The following is a 14,487-nucleotide window of genomic DNA, read 5'->3' on the forward strand; positions in this document are numbered from 1 at the left end:
TCCACAGTTATTTAATTCAGAAAATTTACATTTTCCAGACAACTAAATTGCCAAAAATTGCCAGCCTCAGGTGGCAGCTCCCCTTCCCTGACTGCTGAGTTTGGGTGAATTATTTCTCTTGGAAATGAGCAAACAGGGTGGCACTGCCTGTCTCAATTTGTAAATAATGGTACTTTTTCCTATGGTATCATGAGATACTGTCCCTTTTTACTGCTCGGGCGTGTATCCTGATTTATGGAGTGTTAAATCTTCCCTGGAAAAGCAGGAGGTGGCCTGGGGTGGTTTCCAGCACAAGAGAGCCACTCTGGCAGTGATTACGCACCAGATAAGAGCAGTTTTCCACATTTTGCAGGAATTTCCCTGCTTCCCAAACAGGAGCTGGAAGAGCTCAGGCCAAAGGGGTGTCCTGCTGATCGCTGCCAAGATTTTGGGAAGAAATCTAGAAATAAAATTATCGGTCACTTACTGGAGCAGTGAATGTATTGATGCCTCCATAGATGGTTCTAATGTTGGATTAAGGAGAATTTACAGGAACTTCTGGGGGTTTACCTCAGCAAGAACCTCCAGGACAGTCCAGACCAACATTCCCTATTTTCCATAGTGCCTTCTTTCCCAAAAATCTGTGGGATTGTAACTCTCTGGAGCCTTTCTGTTCTAAGACCATCCAAGCTGGCCACAGGCGTAACTAAAAGAACACCTTTGTGGCAAATTGCACTTCCTTGGCAAAGGGAATTAGGAGGGAGCAGGGAGCTGCTCCACCATGTTAACGGAGAAAATGGGATAGTGGGAAGAGCTGCAGGCCCGGCAGCCTGACACTGATCCTGCACAGCCCGACGGAATCAGCAGCACACAACACGATTTAGGGAGAATTACAGCAGCTTAACACAATTAATGCCACAATTAATGCCAGCCCGCGTGTGCCTCCCAACCTGCAGCGCCTCAGCGGCTGCAGCATTCCCGAGGATCACAGCTCCTGGGATGGGCTGGATGTGTTCCTGAGGATCACAGCTCCTGGGATGGGCTGGAGGCATTCCTGAGGATCACAGCTCCTGGGATGGGCTGGATGTGTTCCTGTAGACCACAGCTCCTGGGATGGGCTGGATGCATTCCCAAGGATCACAGCTCCTGTGATCCCAGAGCCTGCAGCAGGAGCTGCACTCCCAACAGGGCTCAGGGTACTGCACTGAAGGGCTTGGAATTCCAAAGGAAAACTTGGGAAAAGAGGCCTCACTGCCGGTGGGAACCTCCACAGCTGGAGCGGGGCCTAATCCAGGGAACAGCTCCGAGCCTTTGGTCACTTCAGCTTTTCCCCAAAGCATCAGGCAGGGAATCATCCTGTGCAAGGAAAACCAGGGACAGGGCACGGGGAATGGCTTCCCACTGCCAGGGGGCTGGGATAGATGGGATACTGGGAAGGAATTCCTGGCTGTGAGGGTGATGAGGGGCTGGAATGGATTTCCCAGAGCAGCTGGGGCTGCCCCTGGATCCCTGGCAGTGCCCAAGGCCAGGTTGGACATTGGAGCTTGGAGCAGCCTGGGACAGTGGGAGGTGTCCCTGCCATGGCAGGGGTGGCACTGGATGAGCTTTGAGGTCCCTTCCAACTCAAACAAAATTTAAGTTCCAAACCTCCGGGAAAGCCAAAGGGAGGAGTGCCAGGTGCCCCTGGGACTGTGCTGCAGAGGGGGTTGGGACAGCAGGGAGCAATATCTGCTTGGGCTGTCGGAATAAAAGGAGAATAAAAAGCGCAGAGCACAGCCAGAGCTGGGCCTGTCCTCAGCAGTGCCACAGGCCCTGGGGAGGGGCAGGGGCGTTCCCCAGACCCTCACTCCGAAGCACCAGCCCCCCCAGCAACGTTCTCCTGCGCTTGGATAAAACCCATAAAAGACCCATTTTGCACAGCTCAGGTCTTTGTAAAGCAGGTTTGTTGCTAATAATGCTGCAAGAGAACCTCAAATGTGAGGTGTTGGCAGAAATACACACGCTCAGAGGGCAGGGACCGAGGGACAGCCAGCCAGGGCCACCCAAGTGCTGGGCAAGTCAAGCAAAAGCACTGCAAGAGGCTCAGAGGGGCTGAACTGGGTGAAGGTTCCTCACTAATCCCAACTATACCGAGGATAAGACACATCCAGAGAGCTGGAAAGGGAATGAGAAGATTCCAAGGTGTTCAGTGTGCCCCCCGGGCTATGGTCGGGGTCTGTCCCCTCCTCCCAGTGAGCTCTTTGTCCAGCAGGATGAAGGACACAGGCACTGCTGCCTTCCCTTCCATACAGTCCTTTTTAATTCCATGTATTTTCCTCCCAGAGAGCCACAGGAGCTGCTGACGCATCTCCAACCTTTTTCTTAGAGATTCATCAGCTAAAATAGATCCCACATATAAGAATAGGAAGTTTAATGAGTTCACACTCCTATGATGTAACAAGTTAAATTAAAAACACCGAGCTCGTAAGATTTAATAACAAGCCTTTTATGGTCATTTCGCTTTTCCTGCAGGAAAACTTCCTCCTACCAAAACTGGGAAGGATATTTTTAAAACCTGTGGAACTGGAAGCAATGTTGGAAATCATCACAAGGAACAAAGCCTTTCAGGGACAGACAGAGTGCCTGAGAGTTTCTTCTGGAATCGCTGGAATTCTTGCATTGGAGTTCATCCCAAACCCGTTGAGGAGAATGGACAGGGACCTTTATTCCATTGGTGCCACATCTACAGGGCTGTGAAATCTCTCCAGGAATGGGGACTCCACCACGTCCCCAGGCAATTCCACCACCTTTCCATGCAGAAATTCCTGCTGATGTCCACCCTGAGCCTCCCCGGCCCAGCCTGAGGCCATTCCCTCTCCTCCTGTCCCTGTTCCCTGCGAGCAGAGCCCGACCCCCCCGGCTGCCCCCTCCTGTCAGGGACTTGTGCAGAGCCACAAGGTCCCCCCTGAGCCTCCTTTGCTCCAGGCTGAAAGTGGGAAGTACAACCTCCATTTTAGGGTGAAAAGTCCCAGAATATGTAAAATAACGAGCCCTGGGTTTAATCCTCCCCCTGCAGCATCGTCCCCTTCACAGGGTAACAAAACCCTCACCCAGACATCAAACACAAACATGTTCAGCTCACAACAAACAAAGGTCATTCAGACCAAACTGAAAAGGGAAAAATCCAAAAAAATTTAAAGGAAAGTGCCTGGCGATGCCAATGAACATTACCAAAAAAATCCCAAACCAATCCCCACCAAACTCCAAACCCAAACCCCAGCTGCCAAAGGCACACGGGCTCCGATCCCTAAAATATTCCAAATATTCAGTGCTTGCACTCCCAGATTTGAAATAAGCTCTGGTTCGTGCAAGGGCTTAGGACGAGCTTTGGGATGGTGTGTCAGTGCTGCTCCTGCAGATGGGACAGGCAGGAATGCCAGCCTGGGCTGGGTGTGGAATTGGGCTGGGATCAGGCTGGAGAGCACAGCCCTTAAACCCCTGATCCAGCGATTCACGGTCCCTGGCAAAGCCTCCAGGGCTTCCCACAGGTCAGGGAAGGGCGAGGAGCGTGCCCAGCATGGGCGAGGTGGCACCTGTCACCTCCTGCCACAGCCACCCACAGAGGTGCCAGCGCTGCCTCACCTGCCCCGCTGTGAGGAGGAGCAGGGCAGGCAGTGCCCACCCTGAATCCCAGAGGTTATCCCAGATCCCGGCACATTCCAGGATCAGGGAGCTGCTAACACCAGACCTGGGTGTGATCCCGGGATACGCCATTCCCCGAGGAGTGGGACTGGGTGATCCTTGTGGCTCCTTCCATGCAGCTGGAATCACACTGGGACATTCACCTTCCTGTGCTTTAGTGCTGCCACAGCCCAGAAGGAAACCCTGATTAATTAACCCTCTTAATTACCATCAATAGCTAAAGGAATGGGATTTTTAAGGGCTCAACCTTTCTAAAGAAAGATGAATTTTTGTCCTCCCAGAAACCACCACACTGAGGGCAAAGGGTCAGAGGAGTCTTTGGAGAACTTTGCTGATAATGTTAAACTTAAAATCGGGATTTTAACATCTCCCACTGGCACAGGGTGCCCAGAGCAGCTGTGGCTGCCCCATCCCTGGAGAGTGTCCAAGGCCAGGTTGGAGCAGCCTGGAACAGTGTGAGGCGTCCCTGCCCATGGCAGGGGTGGGATGGCATGAGTTTTAAGGTCCCTTCCAACCCAAATCAGTCCAGGATTCTGTGAAAAGCTGCTCTACCAAAAGGTCAAAGAAGGAATCCAACTGTCAGACACACAGCTTCACAGGAGACAGGGAATACACGGAAGAGAAATCCCAAAATTGGTTCTCTGCCACAACTTCTCCCCCCACTTATTTTACAGAACGCTGCATCAATTAAACTGAAGAAAAAGGAGGAAAAAGGACAAAAACCACCCCACGAACATAAAAATTGCAATATTTGTGCTGGATCCACAGCCCTGCAGCTGACACAGGGAATGCTGACCTTCAGCAGGCCCTGGGGTTCCTGGATTTAATGCTCTGCCTGCTGCTCCCAGTATGGAAAGTCTCCGGAAAACACTCAAACAATCCATCAAAACCACGGCAGAACGCTGCCGGGAGATGCCACCTTTATTTCATCACTTTCAGGAGTTGCTGATTATCTCATCCACAAAGCTCTGCTGCTCCAGGCTCCCACGGGGCTGCTCCAGGCACTGTCCCAGGTGAAATGAAGCTGCAAATGCGAGCAGCAGGAGCCTGGCTCGGGGCTGGCAGCACAGCCGGGGCAGCCCTGGCTCCGGGAACAGGGAACAATCTGCTTCCCGAGCAGGGAAAAGGGAATTCACCAGCAGGGGCCAGCGCCCCTCCTGCCCGGAGGGCACCGACCACCTCCCAGCTCAGCCCGGGGACCAGCACTGGGCACTCCGAGGGAAGAGCGGGCTGGGCTCGTTGTCAGAGACTGCTCCACGCCGGGACAGATCCCGGCTGATTCCTGCTTCGTATGGACACTGCCTAATCCAAGAATTCCTATGGAAAAGGATGCCTCCCGTTCTCAGCTTCTCCACGTGCCCTGGACTAAAGTTATCAGTGATTTGTCTGAACCTGTGAAAATTAAGGTCACGTAACTTTCACATGAGTTGCAGGATTTTGTTCCAAATTGCAGAATCCTGGGATGGGCTGGGTTGGATTCCACAGCTTTTTGGGGTGTTTTCCCCCTTTTTGGGATTCCCACTTGGATTTCGTGGGACGTCCTGTACAGGGACGGGAGTTGGGCTCAATAATCCCGAGGGTCCCTTCCAACTCAGCGTATTCTGGGATTCTGTGGAAGATCATTTCATTCCAAGCCTCAGCTCATCTCCAACCCCCAAAGCTCCTCGAATTCCATCCCTAATTCCCGATTTACCCGTGCAGAATAAACCACGGCTCGAGTTCCTTTAGATCCAGTGCACTCCACCCACTAAACCTTGTCCCAGGACTCTCAGAACCACTCCAAACAAACCTGGCTTTTGCTCCCCTTGTTGACAAATAAATCACAACCACACAAGCAGCTGAAATCCCATAAAATTAAAAATCCTGCTCCAGGAAATCCATTACAAAATCGTTACAGATCTTCCAGGAAACCTGGATTTCTTTCCTGGCATGCTTCCTCAAAGCAACTTTAATAACAAAGCCCTCATCTCCACAACAATGCCATGATGCAGTTTGCTAATTAGCTTTTTCCACTCCTTAATTAAGAAGTGTTCATGTTGGATCTGCAGTTAAACGGTGGCAGCAGTCACCGCTCTGTGTTTTATTTCTATTTCAATACTTATTTGCTTTATTTTCTATTTATTTTATTTCTGCTTCCATTTCAAAGTCCCATTTTAATTCCCGTTTGAATTAGCTGGGTTGGAGCTGCTCCAGAGGGAATTTTGGAAGCTTTTTTAAGACAAACATGGATGAGTCTCTCAACAGAGCACTTGATTCACCCAAGAGCTCCCACAGGTCCAGCACCCTCCTGTCCGCACTGGGATCCAAGGAATGCACTCTGTGGAGCTCTCCTGACTCCAGTTAAATTACGAGGACACAAAGGAGTGGGATTTGACCTTCTGGGTATTCCAGAGAGCAGGAACAAGCTGTGGGATAGCTCAGAGTCAGATCTCCCACATCTGGGCAGACATTCCTGGGCAGAGAGGAATTCAGTCAGGCTGAGTAAAAGGCAGATGTGTTTGGATGTGGGGATGAGCTGCCCAGGAGCTAGGAGGAAACAAATAATCACTGGAAATCACAGTTCACAGCTGACAGCAAGTGCCCTAATATTAAAAGCTCTTCCCACCCCACAATCTCCAGGCACTCTCTGTTGGAAATCCAGCAGGGAAATGTTGGTTACTGCAACTCCCTCCCTGGAATGATGAGTTCAGGTGACCAGGCAGGACCAAATCCAGCAGAAGGAATTCAGATTTACCCAGTCCCAGGCTAATCTGACAGCTGACACCAGGGAGGTTTTTCCTGCCTTCACCAGCCCTATGGATGATATTCCAGCTGTGGGAGCTGCACAGAGGAGATGCAAATCCTGAGAAACAGAATCCCAGAATTATTGGGGAAAAGCTCTCCAAGATCACCAATGCCCACCTTGTTCCCAGCCCAGAGCCCTGAGTGCCACCTCCAGCCCTTCCTTGGACACCTCCAGGGATGGGCACTCCAAACCTCCCTGGAGTACCACTCTCCTGCCTCCTTACTCCTGCCCTAGTTTGCATTTCCCACAAAATCAGTTGGAACAAAAAAACTGAGGAAGGAAACAAATCAGACAAGTCCTTTGTGTGTGGATTTTCCCAGCCCTCCCCATGGATACAGAGTGACCTTGGGGATGAGATTTATCCAAAGCCACCACTCCAAACCCAGGATGTCTTGGATTAAATCCAGGCTGACACCTTGCCTCACACCTACTGGTGCTGAATGTGTCCCCCCAAAACAGCAGCTCTGCTGAAAGGCCTCTGCCTGGCAGCTCCTGCAGCTCCACGTTCCACTTGTCCAAGTTCCCACATGGTTGTCATCACAACTGGAAATGTTCATCCAGCAGAGTGGGAATGACATCCCAGTAAAAGAGTGCCTTTCCCTGGCAGGTGGAGACAAGGACAGCCCTGGAAAATGCACAGAATTCCTTGTTTTCAGGATTTTCTGTGCCCAGGCTGGAAAGCTGATGTGCTCCCAGTTTTTAGTGTGGCCTCTTTCCTGGGTATTTCTGCAGGAATCCTGAAAAGTGGCTTTGCTGGGAAAAAAAACCCTGAGAAAAATACTGCAGAGTCTGCACCCTCAGAACAACAAATAGAGAAAACCCTGTTCTATGGTCCCAAGAAAAATTCCTACAAATCCAGTGTATTCACTGTGCTGGTGCTCAAGGTTCATGGAGAACATCATTCCCAAAATGACACATCCAGCAGGAATCCCTGGAAAAGGACCCTGGGGACAGCGAGCTGTCCCTGAGCCAGCGGTGCCCAATGGGATCCTGGGGTGCATTGGGAAGAGCATTCCCAGCAGGGCAGGGAGGGATCCTGCCCCTGTGCCCAGCCCTGGGGGCACCTCTGGGGTGCCGTGCCCAGCTCTGGCTCCTCAGCCCAGCAGGGCCAGGGAGCTCCTGGAGCGGGGCCGGCGGAGGCTGCGCAGCTGAGGAAGGGCCTGGAGCATCCCCGTGCCCAGCACAGGCTGAGGGAGCCGGGGCTGCTCAGCCTCGAGAGGAGCCCCAGCTGAGAGGGGCCCTCAGCCCTGGGTGTCCCTGGCTGCAGGGAGGGCTCAGGGCAGGGCCCGGGCTCTGCTCCGGGGCCCAGCAGCGGCCCCAGAGCCCCGGGCAGGGCCTGAGCCCAGGAATTGCCCTGCACAGGAGGCAGAACTGCTGCCCTGGGCAGGGCCCAGCCCTGAGCAGAGCCCAGAGAGGCTATGGGGTCTCCTTCTCTGCAGACATCCCAAACCCACCTGGACGTGTTCCGGTGTCACCAGCGCTGGGTGACCCTGGTGGGCAGGGAGGTTGCACTGGATGATCTCCAGAGGTTCTTTCCATCCCCAGCCATTCCCTGGTTCTGGGCCTGACTGGCCCAGAGCCAACAGCATCCCTGCTCTGCCATCCCTCTCCCCTCTCTCCCAGCAGACCTTCCCATGGGCAGGGACCCTGGAGCCTGGGTGACCCCACAGCTACACCCTGAGTGACCACGGCCACTCCAGCCTGGCCATCCTCCCCTGCGGCCTCAGCTTTCCCAGGAACCAGCACAGAACAAGCCTCACTCCACTCCTGCTCCTCCATGACCATCACAAAACCCCAAAGGATTTGGGAGTGATGCCCCTGGGCAGGAATACTTCATGTAGCCATGAGTGTTCCTGGACAAAATCCATTGGAAGGTAATTCCACCCTTTCACCAGCCTAAGGAACTCCTCCCCCTTTGTTCCATGGGTCTGTATCCATCCTCTCACCCATGTTCCCTCAGGACACCGTGCAGTGCTCCCAGAACTCCTGTATTCCCTACGTTTCCCTGCATCACACGGCAAAATCCCCCTGGCACAGGGGTGGGGAGCAGGGCCCCGCTGTGGGACACGTCACCGTGCCGTGACATATCCCAGCTCCTTCCACCATTCCCGGCTGCCAGCACAGCCAGGAGGCTGCAGCAATGCCACCAACACGGCTGGGGGTGGGAGCTCCCAGCCAGGGGGAAGGAGGGATGCACAGTTCCAGGAGAAACAGCACCTGGCTGCTCCCAGGTACTTGCACTTGGCAGCTCTGCAGGTGCGGAGAAGCATCCCCCACTTGCAGGCCCAATTCCTTGAGGGCAGAGCAGGTCACGCCACGCTTTTGCCAGGAAAAGAAGAAAGCCCATTGCGTATTTCTGCTTCCTAATCCAGCCTGGAGAGCACCAGGAAGATCAAACTGCGTTAGTACTGCAGGAGAAAGCACTGATGGATTTAGGGGAAAAAAAAAAAACCTTCTCCATATAAGGGCTGTGAACATTTTCCCACTTAAGACAACGTGTGGGATCATATTCACAGACACAGAAATATGTTCTGTTCCCTGACACCCACGGGCCTGGAACACCGGGCTGAAGTGCTGGCAGGAATCAGAACCATTTGTTAAATACAAAAAATGTCTCACATAATTAGGGAGCTGCTGAAAGCCCCCAATTTAGTGCTCAGGCTGGAAAATGTAGGAATATTTCTTGGAACAACAGGCAGAGCTGCCTCGAGGTGGGGACGCCGCACACACAGCAAATACCTGGGGCGAAATCAAAGTGCAACGAGATTCCAACATCTTCAGGAGGATAGAACCAGGATATCCCCAGCTGGGAGGATCATCAAAGTCCAAGTCCTGATTTTAACGCTAATTATGAAGTGAGTGTCCCCTTCCCAGCCTAATCCCTCCATTCCCAGCATCGCTCCATCACCACCCCCACCTGCCCCTCTGGTCCAGGCTGGCAAAGTGCCCTTCTGGCAGGAGCAGGGGGCCAAAAACATCTCCCAAACATCTCCCAGGGCTGAGGAACCTCTGCCCCAAAGACTCTTCAAAGGTCAGCACTGAGAAGGGCAACAGCGAAGGGAAGATGGAAGGGGGTGTTGGGAACAGAACTTACGGATGTGTCTGGATGGAGCTGATTTTTTTAAATTTGGGAAAAAAAGCAAGAGAAGCAGGGAATGGGAGGGAATGGTTTGACCTGGGAAGAGATGGAGACAGAGCTCCTGGCAGCCACAGCTTGGCTCCTCGGCCCCCTAAGCCACCGAGATCCCCCTGCCCTGGCAGCAGCTCCTCATCTCCCACCAGGGTTGGTCCCCCCCTCAAAGCCACCAAGGTCCCCCTGCCCCGAGCTGCGTCCCCCGGCAGCAGCTGCCCAGCCCCGCAGAGTCTGTCCCCCCGAAGCCACCAGGTGTGTCCCCCCGAAGCCACCAGGTGTGTCCCCCCCGGGCCGTGTCCCCTCGGCTCTGTCCCCCAGCCCCAGCACCTCTGCAGAGCAGGGATGGGTTCTGCAGCAGGGACACCAAGCGCCGGCGCCGGCCCCGCTCCCGGCTCCTGCCGTAGCTCAGGGGAGGGGTGAATCCGCTGCCCCGGCGGGTTCCTCTCGGAGGGAATTCGGGAATGCCGCCTTGCCCGTGCCATGCCATCCCTTCCTTCGCGGGCTGCCCTCAGGCCGCCGCAGCAAAAATTTCAAAGCGACAAAAAAAAAAAAAAAAAAAAAAAGTGCCCAGCAAAGTGGTGCTGTGGAATGAGCGGCTGCGAAACAATCCCGGGCTGAGCCGATCCAAGAGATCCAAGCTTTAAATCCCGCTGGACCCTGCGCTCCAGGGCAGCTCCGGGACCGGGCTGGGTGCCTGAGCCGCCGGCGCGGCTCCGTGGCAGCAGCAGATGGATGCTCTGCCTGCCCCGCTGCTCTCGCTGTCCCACGGGGACGATTCCCGAGCTCCCACGGCTGTCCAAAGGCTCCTTAATCCCGGATTTTATTCCCGGCGGATCCCTCGGCCGATTGCTTGATTTCAATCCGAGCTCCGGAGCATCCAAGTCCGAGCAGCAGAGATCTCCCAAGGACGTCTTTACATCTCCAGCATCCTCGGAAGAGGAGCGGTGCCTGGCGATTCACGTGACACGGAGCCGAGCGCTGGATTCCCAGCCATGGGAATGTGCCCGGCACTCCCAGTCCCACCGGCTGCTCCCTACATCCCGGTTGCCGGGGCTGGATAAACTCTGCTGCTCCCCTTCACCCAATTGGTGAGAAATTCAGGTTATTTTTGCCCACTGGCCACTGGTTCCTAGCCTAGAAAAGGTTAAATTTGCTCTCCGCAGATTCTCTTCGCTCCAGCTCTTATTTCCAAATCTTTTCCCCAGCAAAATATTTGGGGAATGAAAAAAAAAAAAAAAAAAAAGCAGCGTTTTCCTCCGATGAGCTTAAACTCCTGTAGCTCTAAAGTCATTCACTCTGGATCCAAGGGAACTAAAGGATGAGGAATGTTCTCCTCCTTATAATAAAAAAGAGCCTTCCTGAGCTTACAGCTTCTTTTCTTCTTTATTTGCCAGAACCTGATCCATTAACACGGCAGTTGCTCCCCCTTCCCAGAGCGCTGGGATTTAATGCTCCTTTCTTTCGCTAATTTTGCGCTTGGCTCCAGCCCTGCCGGCAGCAGCCTCTCCCCAGGGCTGTCAGACCTCCCCAGCCTCATTCCCAGCTGCTTCCAGCCATCCCTCCTCATCCCTCCACCTTCCTCTCTTCCCCAACTTCTCTGCAGCTCACACCAGGAGGGGCGGCTCTGCCCAGTCAAACACGGAGGATTTCTCTGCTCTCGACAAATTGCTGCATTCCCAGGGAAAAAAAAACCCAACCCAGCCCCGAGTTCTGCAAGCCTTGTCCTAGGATTTGATGCAATCTGCAAATGAAAGCCTACGGAAACCACGCTAAAATTAGAGGGAGCTGAGATGAAAACCAAGGACACATCGCGGCTCTTGGAAATCTTTAAATAGGGCTTGGTACCACCTCGAGGAGCTCGGGCTGTGCTGGGCTCACATCCACCGAGATCCTTAACTGGGATTCTCGAGTGGCCCTGGATGTTCCTGGGACACCTCACGGGGTGCTGGGGGTGGGTTCCCACCCCCAGCTGTGTCCCAGTGGATTTTCCCAGTGCTGATGATCAGCCCGATGGATTCACACCCTGGAGGGGAGCAGTTCCTCCTCCACCTGCTCACAGAACATCCCCAGCCCTTTCCCAGGTGGGAACAGCCCAGATGGGCAGCCCTGGACCACAGCCGGGCTCCTGCGCAGCTCCAGGGATGGAGCCTCTGCTCCCCCATCACCCAGGGGAGGGGGTGTCAGCTGAATTCCAGGAGGATAAAATTCCCTGAATCCCTGGGTGGATAAAATTCACCATTTCTGAAGCCCTGGGAAAGCCTTGCTGTCCATCAGTCTCCTCTCCCTGATCCCAGGCCTCTCCCAGGTTTGCCAAGGCCCAGCAGCTCCGGGGGGATGGTGCTGGCCCAGGGGACAGGGCAGAGCTGGAGTGGCTCAGTGGCCACGGGGCTCTGGGGGGACACTGGGGCTGCCCCCACACAGCCCCAGCCTGTCCTGCCAGGGCCACGCTCCGAGGTGGGTCCAGCCCTGCTCCCCTGGCACGGATTTCCATGTCCTGCTGTGTTTGGGATCCCTGGAGTCTCTGCTTTAGGACCAACGCTCCCAGCAAAGCCTTGTCCAGATGCAAAGACCTCAGGGGTGATTAATTTCGTTAATCTGAACTTTAGGGGCTCTAATGGTGCTGCTGCCTTGGCATATTCCGGGGCAACGGCCAAGCTTCCTTTTAAAATCCTCTCTGTGGGATTTTAAACTTTAACCAATTTTAATGCATTGTTAGGAAGCAGTGACAAATTCCTGCAGGCCCAGGGAATGGGGAATTTGCGGCTGGGCAGGCAGCACTCCTCCTTCCCGGGATTCCACTGCCTCCAGCCCGGCTCTCCGCAGCGTTTGCTCCTGAACTGCAGCTCCTCGGATCCACCAGGCACTCAGGAATGGTTTTGTTACTCCAGCAACTGCGAAAATCAGTGTAATGTAACCCCCCTTTTTTAGGGATTTCACATCAGCCATGGAACAGAAGCACGAAGCTCCTCCTCTGTGAGGTAATTAAAAAATAAAAACGCTGCTTTACCCAAGGAAAAGTTTTACAGATGGAATACAGGCCAAGGTTAGAGTTCACAGGGACACCAAGGTAACATGGCACAGCACGGTATTGGATTATAGAATCGTTGAATTTTGGAATAATCACAGGACTTAACAGTGTTTGGAAAATGAAGAGCCCTCCTTTCACTGCGGCTGCAGGCACAGGAAGCTCCGTGACCTCCTGGAGGCCCATTCCCTCTCCACACCCGCACCTCCGAACCGAGGCAATAAGAACATTCCCAAAAACAGGTCATGCTTTCCAAGATGCACAGTTCATCCCTGCCGATGCCGGTTCTGAGATCAGCTGTTCCTATTTCTTTCCCAAGTCCTGCTACTTCCCCGAAGTGGCTGCAATCTGCGCCGGGAGGTTGCCATGGCGAGCGAGCATCCCTCCCTCCCTCCCTCCTCCGTGAGGAGCTGAGCGAGCAGATGCGGAACAGCAAAACCCACCGGATTAAGTCACTTCTCTTGTCATGGAATGGTGAGGAAAACGCGTTGGATTTCAGCTGTTCCTAAGGATTATTCTCACGCGGAACACTTGAGGTTAAAGATACCAACCAACGGCACGTGGCCGGAGTTTTTAGCTGGAAATCATGGATGGACAGGAGCAAAAGGAAGGGATTTAGACGGAGTGAGGGGCACGGCAGAAATATCCACCGGACCGTTTCTATTTCCCAAAAACCGAGGAACTTTCAGCAGGGCTCTCCTATCCATGACCCTCCCCGGCCCAGCCTCCCAGAGAAAACGAGCAAACCCAGCTCGGTGCCCTCGGCACACGCTGTCCCCGGGCAGCGACACGGACGTGGGGCCGCGGACGCGGGCTCCGAGCGCCACGGCCCAGCCCTGCCCAGCTTCCCCCAAATCCCCCGGCACGGGGATGAGCCGCTGCCCATCGCCCCGCTGCTCCCCACACCCCGGGCACCCAACTTGAGCACCCGCCGGCCTTCCGCAGGCGGCCGGGACGGACACACGGGCCGGGGCCGGCCGAGGGACGCAGCGGCGGCGCCACGCGGGACCGCGGCGATGTCCCTGCGCGGGGGGAGCCTCCTCCGCACCTCCCCGCGCCTCGCCGCGGCGGCACCGGCGCTGCGAAGGGCGCAGAATTTTCCAGGAGCTGCGCCGAGCCCGACCCCCGTCGCAGGCAGGTTCCGGGAATCGCGCCCGAGCTGTCAGCGCGCCGCGGGGGCTGCGCGGGGGCGGCGGCTCCGCGCCGAGCGAGCCCGGGCTGCGCGCACCGAGCGCTGCGCTCCCCGCGCTCCTTTGTCCTCGGCGGAGCCGCCCCGCGCTCCCTCCCCGCGCCCGGGGGCGTGGGCGGCCCGGGCATCCCCGGGGGCTGCGCGCCCCCCCCGCCCCGGCCCCGCTACTCACGGTGCAGGCGGGAGCGCGCGTCCATGCGCGGCCGAGCCGCGGTGCGGGGGCTGCGCGGGCGCCGCCGGGGGCTGCCCGCGGCTGTCCCGCCGCCCGCCCCGCCGCGCCGCGGAGCCCAGGGCCGGGCCCGCTCCGCCTCCGCGGGCGGCGCCCAGACACAAAGCGGCGGCGGCGGCGGCGGCGGCGGGGCGGGTCCGGTCCCGCTGCGCGCCCGCGCTGCGCTCCGCGGCGGCGCAGGGGCGGTGCGGGGGGGCGGGACGCGGCCGCGCCCCCCCCCCCCCCCCCCGGCGGGGAGGATGCGGGGCGGGGGATGCTGTGCGGGGCGTGCGGGGGATGCGGAGCGGAGCGGAGCGGAGCGGAGCGGTGCGCGCAGGCGGTGCCGCCCATCCCCGCCCCGACGGGGCGCCCCGCGAGCGGAACATCCCCGGAGCATCCCCCGGCCCCGCGCTCGGACTGCCCCCGCCCGCCGCATCGCTCCCTTCCCACAGCTGGAGCCATTTCCTCACCCTGGCCAAGGTGCGGG

General features: G+C 56.0%; 1 protein-coding gene across 1 annotated transcript in view; it reads right to left on the minus strand.

The window, feature by feature from the left end:
* The window catches only part of LRRC7 (leucine rich repeat containing 7), a 105,782-nt gene extending 91,758 nt beyond the window's left edge, over positions 1–14,024 (minus strand). The window contains exon 1 of the mRNA XM_048312348.1: positions 13,965–14,024. Coding sequence (XP_048168305.1) covers positions 13,965–13,989 — 25 coding nt within the window. The 5' untranslated portion in view covers positions 13,990–14,024. The remainder of the gene's footprint in view (positions 1–13,964) is intronic.
* Positions 14,025–14,487: the final 463 nt, after the last annotated feature.

This window comes from Corvus hawaiiensis, chromosome 9 (assembly GCF_020740725.1).
Source record: "Corvus hawaiiensis isolate bCorHaw1 chromosome 9, bCorHaw1.pri.cur, whole genome shotgun sequence".
NCBI lineage: Eukaryota > Metazoa > Chordata > Aves > Passeriformes > Corvidae > Corvus > Corvus hawaiiensis.